This window comes from Charadrius vociferus, unplaced genomic scaffold (assembly GCF_000708025.1).
Source record: "Charadrius vociferus isolate BGI_N301 unplaced genomic scaffold, ASM70802v2 scaffold244, whole genome shotgun sequence".
Taxonomy (NCBI): domain Eukaryota; kingdom Metazoa; phylum Chordata; class Aves; order Charadriiformes; family Charadriidae; genus Charadrius; species Charadrius vociferus.
The window spans coordinates 4,400,220-4,418,712 of record NW_009648822.1 but is presented as its reverse complement, the minus strand read 5'-3'; the positions used below and the strand labels follow the sequence as shown (position 1 = coordinate 4,418,712).

Here is an 18,493-nt window from a genome sequence, read left to right as displayed (position 1 = left end):
TGCTTTAGTCCCCAAAGTGGCCACAGTATTCCTGCTTCTTTGCACACTTGATTGTGCTCGAGAAATGAAGATTTGGACAGATTCCATGTTTCTGAGGAAAAGAATGTCACGGTGGCAGCATCTCATGACTGCTTGAGCTTTGAACTGCCAACCATGTGGCTGTGACCAAATGTTAATAAGGAGCAGTAACACCAGGTTACAGCTGCAGGTGGGGAAATGCCCTTAGAATGTTCCATATAACATCAGAAAAGTTGACATTTTGTCACTTTTAGCCATCTTTCATGCCTGACCCAGGGCACCCTGATCTGCAACTGTAGTCACAGAACTCTGGACCTCTAACATCCCCATAAGGGCATCTTTGCTGGATGAGCTTGATGGGTTCCTCCATCTCTCAGAAACAACTAATGAACAGGACTGAAGTTCACCACAGGCCCATTATGCTCAAAAAAGGAGAGATGCCAAATTCTTAGTCGGGGATAATGTTTCTCCTCAAACAAGAGCACTATCAAGAAGCTAAGGTGGAAAGGTACTGGAAATTTTTTGTCTTGTTTTTATTTAAAATTGTTAAAGTTAAGCATTTCCATCTATGGGAATGACTAGCTTTTGTGTATTTAATATCCCTTTGGGTATTCTTATGTCTTTCTGTAGTTGATGCTGAAAGTAGTGGAGGTTGTAGAATCTAAGCACCCAACCACGAGGTAAAGCTTGTGAGCACCAAATTCCAGATGGCACCATAATAATAAATTCTCCTGTTGCTCTGGGAGAGCAAAATGGGGAAAAACACAAAAAATATTACAACCCAATAAATCTTAAGAGTCTCCTTAGTATTTGTCATTCCCTTACGTGGTTTGGATAATAGCAAGGACATTTCATAGGTGGTTGACCACACACCATCCACAGCAGTTGGTGTGTTACTGGATGTGTCAAGAGCATTAATTGGAGACTCACAGGTTACCTCTTAAGTTCTGCAGTTTGACAGAATCCTTCAGACATCTGCAAAACTTTTATCATGGACTTGCATGTGATGTCTTTATCTGCCAGATGCAAGTGACTCGTAGTTCGTTTTGTTGTGTGTGGCACAGTGGGCGGTGGTATAGAAGTTGAGCAGATGGTGCTCTGCTCTGGGAGAAGAGTGCCACATAGTCAGGCTCAAAGATCTCCTCTAGGAAGTAGCAGCCCACCAATCCCTTAATTGTGGTTTCATCTATGGAAAAAGAAATTACTGGTAAGGTCTGTGCTGGAGGGCTTAGATCTAGATTCATTACTTTTACCCTAGTCAATACATGTTGTGTATTGACCCCCGGCTATGGTTCTAGCCTGCCCTTGTTTCTGTGCTTGCTTTTAAGATGTGTGATTCATGAAATTCTCATCTACAAACATGCCCAGCTCAATGAGACGTCTCCTGATGAGAGAGAATAAATGAATTAACCTTCAAAGGAATGAAGCTTGCTGTAAAACCAGCTGATAATTCTGTAGATCTTAAACTTTTTCCTTGGGGCTTGTAGTGAATCAGCTTTTGTCTTCAAGAGAAAAACCTGGCTTCTTCATCGAGCTTGATATATTTGAAAGAGAGGGAAAAAGCATTACTTTCATCAGGTGTCTGTTTTAACCAAGCAAAACAAGTACATATAACAGGAAAATCCTGGGGATACTTCAAGTGCTCTGACCGCTGAGGCTGCACGATCGACCTGAATCTTGGTTTTAAACAGGAGCCAGCAATAATATACATTACATTATTGGCTGCAGTCTAAAGGTACTACAGGACTAGGTTCTCTTCATTTGCTGGTGTAAGCCCTGGGGTTTGTGTGCATAATATTGCTAAGTTACTCGGAGCGTACTCCAGCTATAAAAACATTGCACATGGCTTTTAACACACACAAAAACTGAATCTGCCCTGCTGGTGTTGGTGGCTATGTCATTTGTTTATCGACCAGACAAGTTTTCTCTTAATTTCCTTGTTTCCAGTATTTTGGCTGGGAAATTGAGGTGCTTTCAGACATCATAATAAAGATACTGTAAGAGTGTGACAGGATGAATCCTCGTGTTAAATACAGAACCCATTGTGTTTCCAAAACCAGGAGTTAATTTTAGAGACTGCATGGATTAAATAAATTTTATTAGCTTCACCATTAACTTTTTTTCTTTTTAGAGGAAGTTTCTGTGCAAGGGTCAAATCCTTTTCTCTTTGGTACTTTGAAGGAATCAGGATGTTTTAGCTACATTGACTGATGCACTGGAAGTCAGGGTTGGAGCACAAGTCTTTTATCCATGGCCTCTTGACAGCCTCTGTCAGTTTTGAGGCTGAGTCCATGAAAGAGCTCAGCAGAACCTGAGTTCCATTGTACAATTTTTCCCCGAGGGCCAGAAGAAGTTCCTAGAGCTTCTTGCTCTTCTTCCTTCAGCGATCAGCACCTTTCTTCACATGCCTTCTTCTGTGTTTCCTGCTCTATTTCCCAGCTTTTGTGTAGGCTGACTGGGGAACAATGTGGTTTCCAACTCAAGTTCTCACTATGAGAGAAAAAGCCATGTTGACAGTGAAGTTGGACCAGCTCTCTTTTCACATACAATAAACCGAATTTCCACATTTCTGTGAGGATAAAAAAGTGGAGGATTATTAAGTAGCGCTTCCAGAATATGCACCCAAAACATCAATAGTTTGGTAGCCATCTCTTTCTGACCAAGGAGACTGATGGTGAGCACGTGTCTCAGCACTAATTATGTCAGAGATGTGACAAGGATAGCAAAATGTCATCCCTGCACATTCCAAGTGATTGTGTTTACTGCACACCAACAGTAGGACCTGATCAGTTGTCTCTGTGCTGTATGGGTCACCATATCCCTGAAATGCTAAGTCTGCTGTGCATGAAGTGTATACATGCCCTCAGTCCGCTCCTGGTGAGAAGTGCAGGAAAGATTGTGCTGACTTTCTCATCACATAATTTAGAGCTGCTGTATATCAAACTGATGCCACTCAGTTGAAGAAGTGTTTTGAGCATTGCTTTCTTCCCAATTGCTGAACAGAAAACATAAACCTTTCTCTCTCTCTTTTTTTTTTTTTTTTTTTTTTTTTGTGAGATGGTTTTAGAAGATTGCAGGACAACTTTTAACTGTTTCTGGATTTATATAGCAAGGAAGGCCTTCATTAAATTTTTGCTTTGATTTTCACATTTCATCCCAACTATTATGCACATTAAGTACACAATCAGTCATACAGAATTTTAATTTATTTTCAAACTGGACAGGCAAATTGCAGAGTCATATCTCCTACAGTATACGACTGCTATTTGGAACTGACTTTTGAACTTTACTGGATTTTTTTTTTAAATAAGAATTCTGGAATCATAGAAAAACACTCTTTAACTAGAGCAATTGCAAGCTGCCATGTTTTAACATATTTGTACCCTTTATCTTATCACTAGCATTCCTGGAATAAATGAGTATTTACTTGGTATATGATGTGATGATGAATCACAATAAGGGCATTTTGCTGATTGCTCTGGCACCTTTTTACATTCTTTGTGAATTTATCATCACAAATACTTTAATATACCAAATAGGTGGCAAAGAATGTGTCTTTGGACTTCACTGATTGGAGTATTCTGGTTAGGATGGATGCATTTATCCTTAAACACATGGATTTTTTTATTATTTACTTTTTCTGGAAACATGCCCTTTAACAAAGATGGTATCTGTATGACAGCAGCTGACTATAAGAGATGAACCAAATAAGTAGGTGTGGGGTCAGTAGAACAGATTCAATTAAAAAAAAAAGATATGCAATCCATCTTTTAATTGTGCAGTGTTATCAATATTGCATATACGGGCATAGTCCAAGGCAAATTTAAGGCAGATATCCATATAGAAATGTTCTTGTGCAACTTGGATGAGTACATTCTCTGCAAAGCGACATCTCTTATATAAGTACTGATTGAACCCTGCATATTGAAGTCTTATAGCAAGACATAACTGTTCACTAAGTTTCTTTGCGTTAGCAGAGTGCAGATGACAGCTCAGAGGAATAAATACTCCTAACTTTAATTATGTTACACACAAGCTCCATTTGGAGGCAGTGATGCGGATCAGTTGATGGAAAAATTGCTTTGCTATTAATCTTGCACTGTTTACCTATTTTCCTGTGTATTCAATAAGTTTCTCCCAAAAGGAATGCTGTGGGATTGTTTGACATTATTTAGCTTTTGATCCATCATAGTTGTTTCTAGAAACCATTAAAATCCATTGGTTTTCTTACTTGTCTCATTTTCTTGTCTAACCAGACCAATATCTGCTATTTAATTGCAATAATTTTAACTACTAATTTTCATATACCTCATGGCTGCTGTGTGAGAGGATAAGTGAATAGTCCTCAGAACAAAGGGGGCTGCTCTGGAGAAGTCTTTCTTTGCTCCATTGTTTCATTATACTGCTGTTGGGACAGTATGGTGGCATAGTTGTGTGTATCATTCTGTATTGGCCGTGATACCAGAGCTGCCTCTTGATGCAGAAAAAAGCTGTCTTTTGCAGAAGTGTTTAATAAAATGTGCAGTATCTGTGTGGTCTGAAGAGCTGAATGAAGCATTCTGGTACTTCTGAGGATGAATGATTCTTTGCTTTCCTTGTTTCTCCCTCTCCAATAGACATGCTCTGTCCCTTTACCTCTAAGTTAGAAACTCCCTGAACGTGCATAAAGAAACTTACACTACGGAATTGATATTACAGCTGTAAAAACAAATCAAGAGTTTCTACCTAGGAGGAAAAAGAAAATTGGCACATTGCCTCCTTTCACACTTGCATTCCTTTCAAGCCTGAAACAAGCGTAATATTGATGTGAATGAAACTGCTTGGGGTGATGTAGTTTCTGTCTGCCTTTTGCTAGGTTGCCTTGAGACAACTGCAGTGGTAAGACAGATTGCATGTCCAATATGAATAAGCAGTGCTTTCCTGCAACATGACTGTTGTGTTCTGGCCTACTGTAGTTGAGGAAGAGGATTACTCTCTTGTAACAAATATTTTGAATTTGCAGTGTTTTCTACAGCTGAATATGCTGATTTTACGTCTCATCAATTCCATCTGAAGTCTGAGCAAAAATTAGAAAGGAGTTAAGTTTACTGTTTCACTCCCAGGACATGAACATTAAAGCATTGAATTTGTTTATAGTGTTCGGTTGAATGAGGCAACCAAGCCAACTGCATAATGACGATTTAGCTTGGAAATAAAATGTTAGATGTGCTATTTGTTTTATTTCAGTTTCCAACTGGACAACTATTATTTACAAATTGTTATTCTGTAGAAGCTAAACTATAATACCAGCATACTAGAGTAATTCAGCATTTTTCACACAAAAAGGGCTTTGTGCATGCAATATGTCTAGTGCATTCCCTCACCTGTTTCCCCATGGGGCAAGATTAGGACTGATGGAAATATGACATTAGAAGCTGCTGTGGAGCAGCCGTGAAGAACGTTTGTTTTTTTTTATGTGTCTCAAGTGAGATTCTAGTGATGACTAAAAAGGTCAGGTAAGAGGCTTGCAGATGTAAAAGATTTGTTTTACTGAGAAAGTAAATTCTGTTGGACTGGATTTAATTAGTGCAGTTGAGTTGCGAAGTCTACTCCAACAGAGGTCACAGAGGACCTTCAAGGCTGCTGTTACTTCTGCTTAGAGACTGAGGGAGGTACTCAATCTCCAACTACAGTGTACTTCATGGTATAATGTTTGAATATAAAAGCTAATGCTTTGTGGTAGGTTCATTTTCGTATTCAAATACAAGATATTTGATTTTCTAACTATCTGATTTTCTTAAGAAAAAAACTATTCAAACAAATTTTGGAAAAAAACCCCAGTCTTGCAGGACACTGACTGGAAGAGGGGAGCTAAGCTGACTTGATGATGGAATGTGATACTCAGTCTTTGTTATCTTTGCTTTCTTCCTCTAGATGAAGTGGTTCATGTCTCAGCCCCTGAGAAGTTCACCTTTGAGGAAGCTAGAGAGCTGTGTCGGAAAAGAGATGGCGTTCTTGCTTCTGTTGGGAACCTGTATGTCGCCTGGAGGAATGGCTTTGACCAGTGTGACTATGGCTGGCTGGCAGATGGCAGCGTTCGTTACCCAGCCTCAGTGGCAAGACCCCAGTGTGGTGGAGGTTTACTTGGGGTGAGAACCCTGTATCGCTATGAGAACCAAACAGGCTTTCCTTACCCAGATAGCAAGTTTGATGCCTACTGCTATGAACGTAAGCTTTTTTTCAGTTACAATTTTCAGTATGCTCACCATGCTAACCCTGAAATGTGTTTTCTTTAATATGTATTTTTTTCAGTTCTTGTGGCACGCATAAGTTTTTAAATAATTGTTTTATCACTATGGCTTTACAAAAAAAGAGAGAAAAGCTGAACTAAAACAAATGTCTTAAAGTAATATTGGCAGATAAAGATAGGCAAAGTTTTAAGGTAAGATTTCAGCCTGAGTAGTGTTATTACAGAGAGTGACATACCGTACCTACAGTCACCCTGAATCTGCGGATGCAACATATTCTGGTGCCTGAGTGCACCCTGGTATCTTTGTGTCATGTCAACAAGCATAAGAACAGAAGAAACATCCTGCTTGACCAGGTGAAAGATTGTCATTTAACTTGATATTCTGTCTCCAATGTGGGCAATAGGAGAGACTGTTTACAGACTGCATAAAAGCTTGGCCATTTTCAGGTCTCTGAGATGCTGGTAATTTGGGGGCTATCTCTGAATTTCAGGCATTTTGTCTCATTGTATTTTTTAAGCTTCTAAAGCAGTTGTAAGTTCTCCTCCCACTCGCTCGGTGTTTCATTTGCCAGTCAGCTGGTAATATGGATGATCTAAATTGCTGTTCTGCTGCTTCTTTCCCTCCTGGTATTTTCAGAGGCACATCAAGAATCTGCTGCATTCACCTGGTAGACTGCATCAATCTAAACCAGATATTCTCTACACCTGTCAGCTTTCCTTTGTCTTTGGGGTTAAATATTCCTCTGTAATCTCTTTGATCTTCACTGCCAGCAGCCTTACTCTGCTGTTATTATGGTGCAGCCTATCCTTGCATAGATTCCTTTTGTCCCAAAGGTTCACCAGCTTCTAGTGTACCTGAGTTTCTCTTCCTTATATCATCTCACCTGTGCATCAGTTCCAGATCCCTGACTGTCTCCCAGGCCTTCCTGGAACTAGCAGTGCTTCATAGACCACCACCACGGAGGTCCTGGTCTCATCTGCCTGGCCTCCTCCAGAACTACCCTCCTACACTTCTCTCTGTCATTAGTGATGACTACTTGTTCTTTTCCTACACCCATCCATTCATCTCATGATGTGAGCCCTTTCAAATACCACAGACCAGCTATCTGTGTCTGTTAAGAGAAGATGCTATCACCTTACTTCTATTCTTTAAGATCCCCTGCATCACAGGAGTCTTTTTTGGACTCAGAGAACACTGATACTTTTGGAAGGTGCATCACATCTAAGAGATCAGAGTGCTTCTTCCCAGCTGAATATCCTGCTTCCCCGAGACTTGCAGCATCCTCACCAGCATAGGGAGGTTGGACTTCTCACCAGTTTTTTTTGCAGGCCTCTCTGTTCAAGGAAGTTCCTGTAGCTGCAAATAATACAATTGACGTTAATGTGTAAAGGCTACTATTGTTGAGTTAAAAGCTCAGAACTTGGTCTTTAGCTATGAGTAGCTAGGTTTTTTGGACTCAGTCCTGTGACCGTAAGTCAGAACGGCCTGAAATGTGCACCCTGTACTGTCCCCATTTTTGTGGATGATAAAACAACTGCAGCTGCAGATCTTTCCAACTCAGGCATTGAAGGCTCATTTATGAACAAACCTAACTGCTTGAAAACAAGTCTCAACATCTGGTGTAAAATTACAGTCTGGCCGTCCTCAGACACTCTTCTCTGTGATGTTTTAACATAGGATTGTTGGTTTCAGGTTTTTTTCCTTTATTGCATGTAAGTAATATGTTCCAAAGCTTTGCATGTGGAAGTAGTCCTACTGGACTTCAAGGGAACTGCTTACAGGAATAAAGACCAGTTAAGTTCAGGAGTGCGTGCTATAATCTGCAGAGCAGAGTTTTGTCATATCACTCCTTCTGTTCCTCCCCCAAATTGTTTATGATCAGTTTTTAGTGTCGTGGGTCAAATTGTCTTTTAACGGGGATGAAATTCATCAGTCCCGCTAAAAGACTGAAGTAGCGACTGGATGTTTTGCCTGTAATAGTCTTTTGCCTGTAACTAGTCTTTAGTTAGGACAAATTTCAACTTTCTGTTTGTTTGTGTGAATTTTGCTCCTTTCAAACATCTACCTTCTCAATGTTCCTTCCGGAAGTTTTAGGTAACAAAGTCTAGTGACATACCATTTGTTCTAAAAACATTCTTGATAAGTATTGGGTTGTTGCCTTCTGTATAACTGCTTTTTCTGCAAACTCTTGCCCTTGATACATGGAGAATAAATATTTCATCAGTTTGCAATCCAGGAAGTAGACAGTCTGTAACTATTGACTCTTAGAAGAAGAAAAAAAGACTAAACAAAACCAACACAATTTGGTAGACAGTGGGTTGCTTTCTAGCAATTTTAATTGCAATCAGAATTAATTGAACATTACTAGCTAGATGACTCCTGCAGGATGCCTGCCTGCCACAAATTTCAGAAATTACTGAAAGCTCTCTCTCCTTCTCAGAAGGTTCTTGGGAACTCACAGGAACCAGCTGTAACTCTTCATTGCTTTTCTAAAAGATTTATGCAAGTGGTGAGTAATGAGTACTCGCTGCGAGCATCTTGGTCTTTCGCAGCTCAAGCAGCTGCCTGAACCAGCGGCTGTGGAGTGAGTCACTCTCTCCTCTTGGAGCCCTGGAGCTAGTCCTTTCTTTGGGGCAGTAATAGGGAGAGAAAGAAAAAATGCTTCTACAGTATAGCAGGATTTAAGTCCTTGTCTCAAATCATCTTCTGTCTGGAAGTTTCTTCTCATTATCTCTGTTTCAAAGTTTCAGCGCATCACATAAAGTCCACTGTCCCCAACCTCTGCCTGCTTTTAGCTCAGTATGAAGCTTTTACACAGTGTCAGACAACAAAACAATCCTCCCCCACGTCTTGACTCTTTCCATGTAACTCCAATGCACTCCAAATTCTTACTGTGCTCATTAGGTGTCTCACATTACATTGTTATGTTTTCCTTCTTGCCTCAGTATCCAGTCACACCAGCAAAAATCTTCTGTTGCTGACAAAGAAGAAAACAGGGAAGCCGTTACATGCATTTATGAGATCTTAGTCAGCTAAAGGGAAAAACTCAGAGTGCCTCTGTGAACATGGCAGGAACAAGCCAGCTACCCAGGTAGCACCAGTGCCGAAAGTCTGCAGCACAGATGTTCACGCAGCGATTTCAGGTTATTTACAGCATCCCCATAAAGTTTTCTCTGCCTCCTGTGTGAAGGCTAGTGAAGTCCCCGTTGACTCAGCTTCGAGGGTTATGGCCACAAGTTGCACATTTAGTCTGAAGTGACATGGCAATGATGAAGGACCTACATCTGCCACTTTTACCATGCTGAGTAGTACCCCCTGAATAAGGCCACCAAAACACGTGCCTCGCAGATGTGGATGAGTCCAAAGAAAGGATGAGTCCAATGCTTGAATTTACATATACACCGAAGTCATAGGTGTGTGGCAAGGCAGGCATTTGTTTGAAGTCATTACAAAGACAAATTGTATATTAAAAAAGGGGATATCTCTTTCTTCATCCTTGCTTAGAGTCTTCACTCCTATCCTGTGAATAAAAGTGTCTCTGGTGGAAAATATCAAAATATTAATTTTAAGTTGCAGTCAAAAGAAAATTCAATCAGTATTTTGAACATTTGACTTACTTTTAAAAAGGGATCATATTTACTAAAATACATGAAAAACAGTAATCCAAGAAGTAAATTCAACTTACAAATGATATGCACTAGTTTCAATATAACAGCCAACCTGGAAAGCATTTAACAGTACAGTTAAGTTCAGGATTTTAACTTCAGAAGTGTTCTGGTTACAAAATCACGTTGTACAAAGTGTCTTGACTTTCTGAAAATAAAAGTGGCCCAGACTAATGGCACATGATTTAAAATTTAGAAATCTTGTTAAAAAAATAAAAAAAACCTTCTTCACTTTGATCACAAGTGTTCTTCACTTTACAGAAACCACATGGCTCTGAGTTTCTGAAATATTATCCGTGTGTTTCCTCTTATCCCTCCAAGACTTTTGCCAGACTTTTTAGTTCTTCTTTTTTTCTGAGAGGTACCTTACCATGTATCTGATGGGGCTTGAAAAAGTTTCAGGTTTGACACATGATTAAGTACTTGAAACTGCTTGGAGGGGCCATCATCAGAGGAAAAGTTTTTCAAGTATTAACATATAGGACTCCTATTGACAATTAAAAATAATTTTAAAAAGGTAGAACAACTGTTGCTGAACACTTTCTTATGTTTATTTGTAAAAGAACAAAATACTGTATCAGCAAAAAAAATACTTTTTAATGGGTACCTAGTTAATAGCTAGTTCTTACAGAGAGCTATAGGTATTTATTTAATTCCATCCCTCAGCTTCCCAGTCTCACTAGATCTAATTCACTGAAGTTTGTGGGAATTTTGCCACAGACTTCAACTGGCTTTGGATGGGGCATTTTATACTACAGTATCTGTAGAATAAATTGCACTCCAGAAATGCACTAATCAAAACTCTTAGAGTTTTTGTTCTACATACCTGCAACAAAACTGAACTTGATGAACTTCATATACAGTGGTGGCTGAATTTTTGAAACAAAAATCTGTGTTTTGCTCAGAAACACTGGTTTATTAAAGCTGAATTCTTTCATAGACCTGTATTGATTTTGGCGAATCTTTCAGCAAAACATTATTTTGCTTGACTCAAAACATGTGTTGACCGTTTTGCTCTGGATTTGAACATTTTTTTTCAGATATGTTCTTTCATTTTGACTTTGTTTCACGCACCTTTGTTGTTTCTCTTTGGTCATGCCACTTTGGTTTGGAATTATGATTTCATTTTAGCTGGAGATTTGAAAATTCCAGTTCCGAGACAGTGTTGCTGTATGTGTTCATCATGAATGGAATCCACGTTGTTTGATCGTTTTAATACAGCCCAATCAAGAGTGTATCCAAGTCAACCCCTGCTTGGGACTGAGGGCCTCTTTCTTTGATGCTTCATCTCTCTAAATCTCAAAATCAGAACGCACTTTATAGAAGAAATATAGGAAGCAACAACCTTCATCGTATGTAACAGGACAGACCTTTGTAAGATTAAATTCGGCAATAATTTTCTCTCTACAAACCTCTCCCCTACGCACCCCAAAACCTCTCCAACACAAGCCCTTTGTTTCTTGTCAGTTCAAGCAAGGGTGTTTCACTAGGACAGGGGTGTTTGGTAATGCAAGGTGACTTGCAAGCAGTGTTCTTCTGTGGAGGACTTCTGAACAGGGAAAGACAAAAAAACCCCCCGTCTTTAGGAGGTCTAACAATATGAATCACCATGATTGCAGGCTAAGGTTCAGAAAACATCAACTGTGCTCCACTTGTCTAGCAGCAGAAAGGATAAGATTTTTAGGCATAGCTCAAAAGCTGGCAGAAGAAATGTCTTCTCTTTTGCTGCATGTGACTTAGTTTGGAAAACTTTGAATAACTAGGCAGTTCTGTCCTTCTCCACAGCAACCGTCGGTAGCTACATGTCCCAACTATTTCCTGGATGAGGGAATTATTTCCAGCCTGATGTCAGTGACTGTATTACAGGAGATCTGTGGATTTTTGATGAGCTTGTGAATGACCACAGAATACTGAAGACATCGGGTGTGGTGGCACCCAGGAAACAAAATTGTTAATCTGAAGAAAACGAAACACAATAGAGTGCTGAACATAACAAAGCCATTTTTCTCCACCATTTCACAGTCCAGTATCAGAATGGGTAAAATGCTTTTGAGCAGGCAAGCATCTCAAGGTCATGGCACTGACCACAGTGTGTACAAGGCTGTTGGCTCTTCTCATGCCTCCTTTCCTCTCTGTGAAGGTGAAGCTATGTGGGGGGATTAAGCTGCCTTACGGAGGCAGCTACCACCAGATAATGATTCTCTAGCTTTTATTATTTTGCTGAGAAGGTAGATCTCTGTACTTCTCTCAGATATGCAGTTTAGCAAGACCTACATAGCTGCAGACATCTCCAGTAATAACTTGGACCAGGTGTAGGAGGGATAAATCCCTGAAGCCCTTTGCTGAGTTTATAGCAATAGGCAAACATTACAGGGGCTGTGCACACTAACAGTTCACACCATGTTCCTTACCCCACTCTGCCTTAGTTGCGTGTTGAAGGAATTTCAAGAAGTCAATCAGACCGTGCTGAAAACGGCAAGAAGATTTCAATCCACAATCCTGTGCAATAGACCTTGCTAGTACCTCACCCTGAGAAGGAGGAGGTGGTGGTTGGGTGCAACTTAACCTTTTAAATGCTGTGTAATGTATAAACAGACAGAACTTGATTTGTCAATCTAGCTGATATATGTGGAACAACTGATTGGAGCCTCTGGAGGTGGACCTTCAGGAGGGGACACTTTTGCCAGAGGAAGTTAACCTGCATTTTTCTGAGTCATTAAAAGCTGGGTTCTGTAAGAATAATCCCTAAGTGCAAACAGGGTGGACAGAGGAAAAGACGAAAGAAAAAAGGACATGGTTAAGGGCATTTTCCTTTCATTCCCTCTAATCACTGAACAGGTCAGGTAACAAGGGTGGGATTAGAAGCAACAAGGTGGAGAAATAAAAGATGTATCTCTTTAGGTGTTCAAGTACAGAAAAGATAAATTGGTTTTGCTCTTTATTACATTTGCTCACTGCTGTGGAAACTGGGTACCCGTGGAACATACAGGCAATTTGTCTCCTTTTGCACTAGCTGAGGAGAGCAAAGCAGTAAGATTTTTGCTGTCGGTTCCTGACCTGAGCAACAGTCTTGGCTCTCTTTGTTCTTCAATTGTTTTTTATGGTCAGGAAGCAAAGATTGTTGCTTTTATTTGGTACCGGGGTACTGATTAATTAGGAAGAGCTGACTAAAAGGGCTCACTGATTTTTTGTCCTCTTTGGCAGTTTTATTAGAAATAATGTGGAAAGATAAAGGCTTTTTGCTATTATTCATTTGTGGATAGATTGACAGGTTATAATTTGCTCACAGAACTACACTTGAATGTGGGGAAACCAGGAGAAAATATATGCTTCCCCCTTTAATCATCTGACTTCAGAAATTACAAAAGAGCAAGTAGCTTTACTTAAGAGTATTTGTGTTCACAGAGCTAATAGAGCTGCTGCCTCTACTGTTTTGTTAGCTGGAAGAAAAGAACCTGGGGCAACGGTGTGAAGAGGATGCATGACCTTTCATTATGTTTTTAAGTTTTTCCTTACAAATAAGATAGATCGATAGCTTTTAAATATTTTTTTTTTTAATTATTATTTTTAAGAATCTCATTCATCTTCTCTGGTATGGCACATATTTTGTAAATGGGAATGGATACTAGATTTAGATTTTTAAACTATTTTTCATGTTGCATTGATGTCAAAACACAGTGTAGGTAAGTGGAGTTATAGACTTATAACACCTGGAGTTATAGAGGAACTCTTATAGCTGCAGAATCATATTTTAAGTCCTCCTTATGCTACCACACGTCTCATAAGTAATGAACAAAACTCCACATCCCCTGTCCACCTTTCTGCTTCCTGAATGCGCGGGTACTGAGTCAGTGTAATAATGAGACTTTTCTGGCTCAATCTGTAACCCAGAGCACCAATTTTTATTTTTTTGATCTGTTCTTACTCTTAGACTTGTCAAATTTAGGAGGTTCTGCCAGTAATTTAAACTCCAGCTGGCATGACTCTTGGACTCAGGGGAATATTCAAGACTGTCCTCTCTGCCAGGGAAAGGACAGACACGCAAAACAAATTTAACAAAGTAGCAAACAGAAATTAGCATACAAAAATACATAAAAATTAAGCAAAACACCCTCTCTGCACGGGCATCATTCTCTAAATGGGCTGGAAGATGTAAAACCATTTTGACTGTCTTCACATTACTGATATTTTGGAATAATGTAATTTGGCTGTTATTCACTGAAAAAATTCACTATTTCCAGGGTTTTTTCTGACTTTAAACATTTTTTTTGTTGTTTTGACTGTTAGCAATGACTCAAAACAATTTCTTTTTCTGTCTGTAGGGTCTTTGTTCTTCCAGGTTCTTAAGTACATACCTAAACATAAACACAGAAACAGTATTTCTAAGTGCAGAGAAACTGCTCAAGTGGTTCAACTTAGACACATGGTTAAAAAGCTCGTGGGACTGGTTATGCTGAAAATACATATTTATAAATCGTAATATATAGTCTTTAAAATAAGTATTTTCTCCTCCAGATATCCTGAAATTATTATTAAACAGCACAGAACATAATAAAATCCTTATTTTATTATCACAAAGTTAAAACACATCTAAAGTTATGTACTGTGATTTCCATGAAAAAATATTAAGTTTTAATATTGCTCCATTATTTTGTATCCTTATTTAAACAATAGTAGGAGAGAAGAGGAAGAAAATGCTGTACAGCAAAAGCATAAAATAAATAGTGAGTGAAAAAATATAGTATCTCTGCAAAGTTGTATACTCCATCCAAAATCATGTTGTTCGATACAAAATGAATTGATTAAAAACTGACAAGGTAGTCTTTGATATGAGCAGCTGTTGCTGAGATAATTTGCTTTCTTGCTGCTAATATGTTCATGAATTTTATTAGGAAAATCTGCCTCATGTCTTGAATCAGAAGAAGGGACAAAGGAGATAGCATATTGCATGCATGATGCAAGGAGTACAGTAATGCAAAACATCTGGGTGGAGTGGACGACAGTTCAAAATGATGCTTAGTCTATTAAAAAAGTAACCTTCTCTTTGTTTTTTCTTTTCCTGCAAAAGAAAAAATATTGATAGGTTGCTCCTTGAAGAAGCATCTTCTTTTGATCCACTCAAATAAGTTTGTGAAGCTGAATGATCTGTATGAAAAATCTTAGATATCGTATTTATGACAAAGCAGTTTTAGAGGCCCTGTAGTTGATTTTAACCAGAACTGCTCTTTGCACACTGGTAACCCTGTGTCAGTTTCCACAGGAGGCAACTTGCCTGTTTGTTGATAAACTCTTAAAAAATATGTGCTTTTCTTACACCAGTATGTGAATTTAATATTTATTGATTCACTTATTAATATAAGCGAATCAAGTATGCTTGGTATATTTTTCAGGTTTACTTCATCAATGTGTACCTGTTTTATCAAGTAATTAGCAGTCATGAAAAACAAATAACTGCATCTCAGGCGTAAATATGTGAACTTTTGGGATTTCCAAGCATTTCTTGGAAATTGGGCAGCTACATAAATGCTTGTGAGTAAGCATACACAATTTCCCAGCAGTGATGAAATAAAGTTACCTATTTTTTCCACAGATTTTAAAATCTATTCTCATGCTCTCATTTTTGTCTAGCTTTGTTAGAGGGTATTACATTTCCATATTCGTTCAAACAGTGATCTTGATAGTCACTTAAAATATGGTAATTGAGGTCTGAATCAGTACTTGATGTTGGCTGCAAAATAAATTCAATCTGCATTAAGGAAACTCATCCTCTGGTTAGAAGGGAGAATATGAGATTATGGTGTCTCCTTTCCATTTTGCCATAAGAAAGCGCTGTTAAGGCAAATTGGTGGATTGTTTGGTAGAAATTAAACAATTACCAACTACCACTCAGGAGGACAATACTAACTTACTGGAGTGCACTCTTCACTCCATAATTGTGAAGTAAAACCCCATGGCTTAAACCATCCTCATGCAAGCAGAGAGGGAAAGAAATTGTAAGAATTTGTTAATTCTTGATTGTGTAAACGCCAGCTCACACTTGAATCACATAGGCATTGAAAAGAGCAATAAACATCCACTTTCGGTCATAGAACCCCAAAACACAAAAATCACTTCTGTTAAGGCTGTGCTTTGCTTAGTGGGATTTCAATAACTTTACTCCTTCTTATTCAACTCAATGTTTTAACCAACAAAAAAAAAAAACCAAAACAACCCAGTATATAAGCAGCTAAGTCTTTGTATAACCACAAAAAGATTTAACATACAGTAGGGAAATGAATCCATTTCTTTTCGTGCTGGCAAAGAACACCACCACTTCTAAACATCACGAATTCAAGTTCCTTTTCACTTTCACTTCTTATTCAAGAAAGCTGAAATATCAGCTCTTTTTCCTTATTTCCCTCTGTGTAAATCTACCCATTCTTCTAGAAATCCTGAGCAGCCATCATCTTGGCCAGCCTGTCTACTTCAGGGTAAATTAAATAGGTCTCTTACAAAGGTGACATTTTCAAAGCTTGGTGTGTGAAACTAAACAAATATTTGTGTGACCCTAACTTACACATGTGGAATTCATATCTACAAATATAAAAGGGGCACCTAGTTAGACATGGGTGTGTGAAAAGAACTGATTTGTGCATACATACTGTGTATGCTTGAGTATAAACCGTCATTGCACAAATACGTGACTGAGTTGGGTCTGTCTAAATTTTTCACTTTTCTTCCTCTTCTTTGCTCATACTATTAGCTCCTGCAAGTCCTGAGTCAGTCAGAGACTGCACCATCATCTAGAACATCTTCATCCCCTTATGCCAGGAAGTAAAATTCCTATCTCGGAACTCACTTTTTCCCCTGACAACTGGTATTCATACCTTATATTGAGTAAAATGTCCTGATCTCTTTTATTAACTCACAGCTATAATAATGAGCCTTTGGCTTCAATACTTCCTTCTAAAATGTTTTGATTTCTGCATGTTAGGGGAACAGACTTCTTTGCTCTGTTAGAAGATGATCAATATTTTCTTTTGCAAGAAGCTGTAGGGGTAGTTGTGTCTGTCTAGTAAGCAGTTAGTCTTCATATACACAGTCTGTTTAATGCATTCTTCATATGCTTACTGTGATTTAAAGGACCATATTTTGCTCTTAACTCGCATCCATATAAGGGTTTTGACTCTCAGTCACTTGGCAATTAACACCACTGGTTTAAGACATTCGCATCTTCCACCTGTCTTCTCCGATTGCCCTTCTGAAGATTAGCGACCTGGAAGAACTGGCAGAAGGGAAGGTGCTTCCACCCTGGGCTTTTCCCAAGTAAATCCTATTTTCTTAGCACAAACTCACCTTTTTCAAGAGTTTAAAATCTGATGCAAGACTTTGTGGTGTCATGGTTGTCGGCACACATTTCCTCCTCAGATTGGACTGGCAGAAGGAGTGGACAAGGGAAAAGGCAGCAAGATTCTTTAAAACATCACAATGTGGTTCACTGGAAAGACCTTTCTTTGTGTCTTTTGTGAATCTAGGATAGGTACCCCCTTACTCTTCCTGTCATTTAGAAGGTTCAACGGTCTGCCCTTTTATGTTCAACACTCCCATAGAAGCACTTTTGTGTGAGAAGGAGTTTCATATGTATATCTTTGAAGTGTTTTCCAAAGATCAACATCATTATAGTATTAAGTTTACGATCTTACATTAAGTTTACTGTTCTCACCTTTCCCCACAATAAATTTCTCTTAATATAATTTAAATGCAGGGCAGCATCTCTTGCGGCATTGTAAAATAATACTTTCTGATGGCATGTTTGCTCCTGTTGCTTAAGCATGCCCTCACTCCTGTGAGGGTTCCTTTTCGCAATTTGTAATTAAGTGCTGAAAATAAACCAAAGTGGTATTTCACTCCCTTTATACATGTGAGTTGTATGCTGCAGTAAGCTTTGAAGAAAACCCACAGCTTTGCAGTACCACTCATTCATGACATCATGAAATAAACTTTCATATTCCCTGACTGGTACTTAGCTCTCTGATGGCTACTCATATAATATGAGGACTTCTAGGGGTCTACAAACAATTAATATGAAGAATACTTCTACTTGTCTCAATTCATCTGATTTTAAGTTCTATGTTCTGCAGCTTTATAATGCGTTATTTTATGTTATTCAAAGCTCTGTTGTATGCTAAACAACTCCCTAAAGCCTTTGACCTTTATGGTTATTTCTCAGTGTAACATTTAGCTTTTGTTGGGAATATTCAAACTGAATTAAAGTAACGTTTGTTTGTGTTCTGACTGAATGATTCCTTAACACTTTTTCTTTCTTTTTTAAGGTAAAAAAGTCATAACAGAGCCTACAACTGTTAAGCAGATTACATCTCTGAAAACTGACAGTGTGAAATCATCAACTGCTAAAGTTACTCTTAAACCTCCTGTTTTTGAGACTTTGATTACTGAAGTGGCTGTCACCAAAACAGAGGTCCCTGCTTTGGAGGAAACAACCCTAGAATCTGAAGATACAGAAATGACTACTGATGTGGCTGAGGAAAAAAGGGAAATGGAGGTGCTTATGGAGAACATTAAGTTAACCACCCTTCTACC

The 18,493-nt window shown here is 38.7% G+C and overlaps 1 protein-coding gene across 1 annotated transcript in view; it reads left to right on the top strand.

Annotated features, from left to right (window-relative positions):
- Nucleotides 1–18,493, top strand: part of VCAN (versican) — a 105,781-nt gene that overhangs the window by 28,856 nt on the left and 58,432 nt on the right. The window contains exon 5 of the mRNA XM_009886862.1: nt 5,932–6,225. Within this exon, the coding sequence (XP_009885164.1) occupies nt 5,932–6,225 (294 nt within the window). The remainder of the gene's footprint in view (nt 1–5,931; nt 6,226–18,493) is intronic.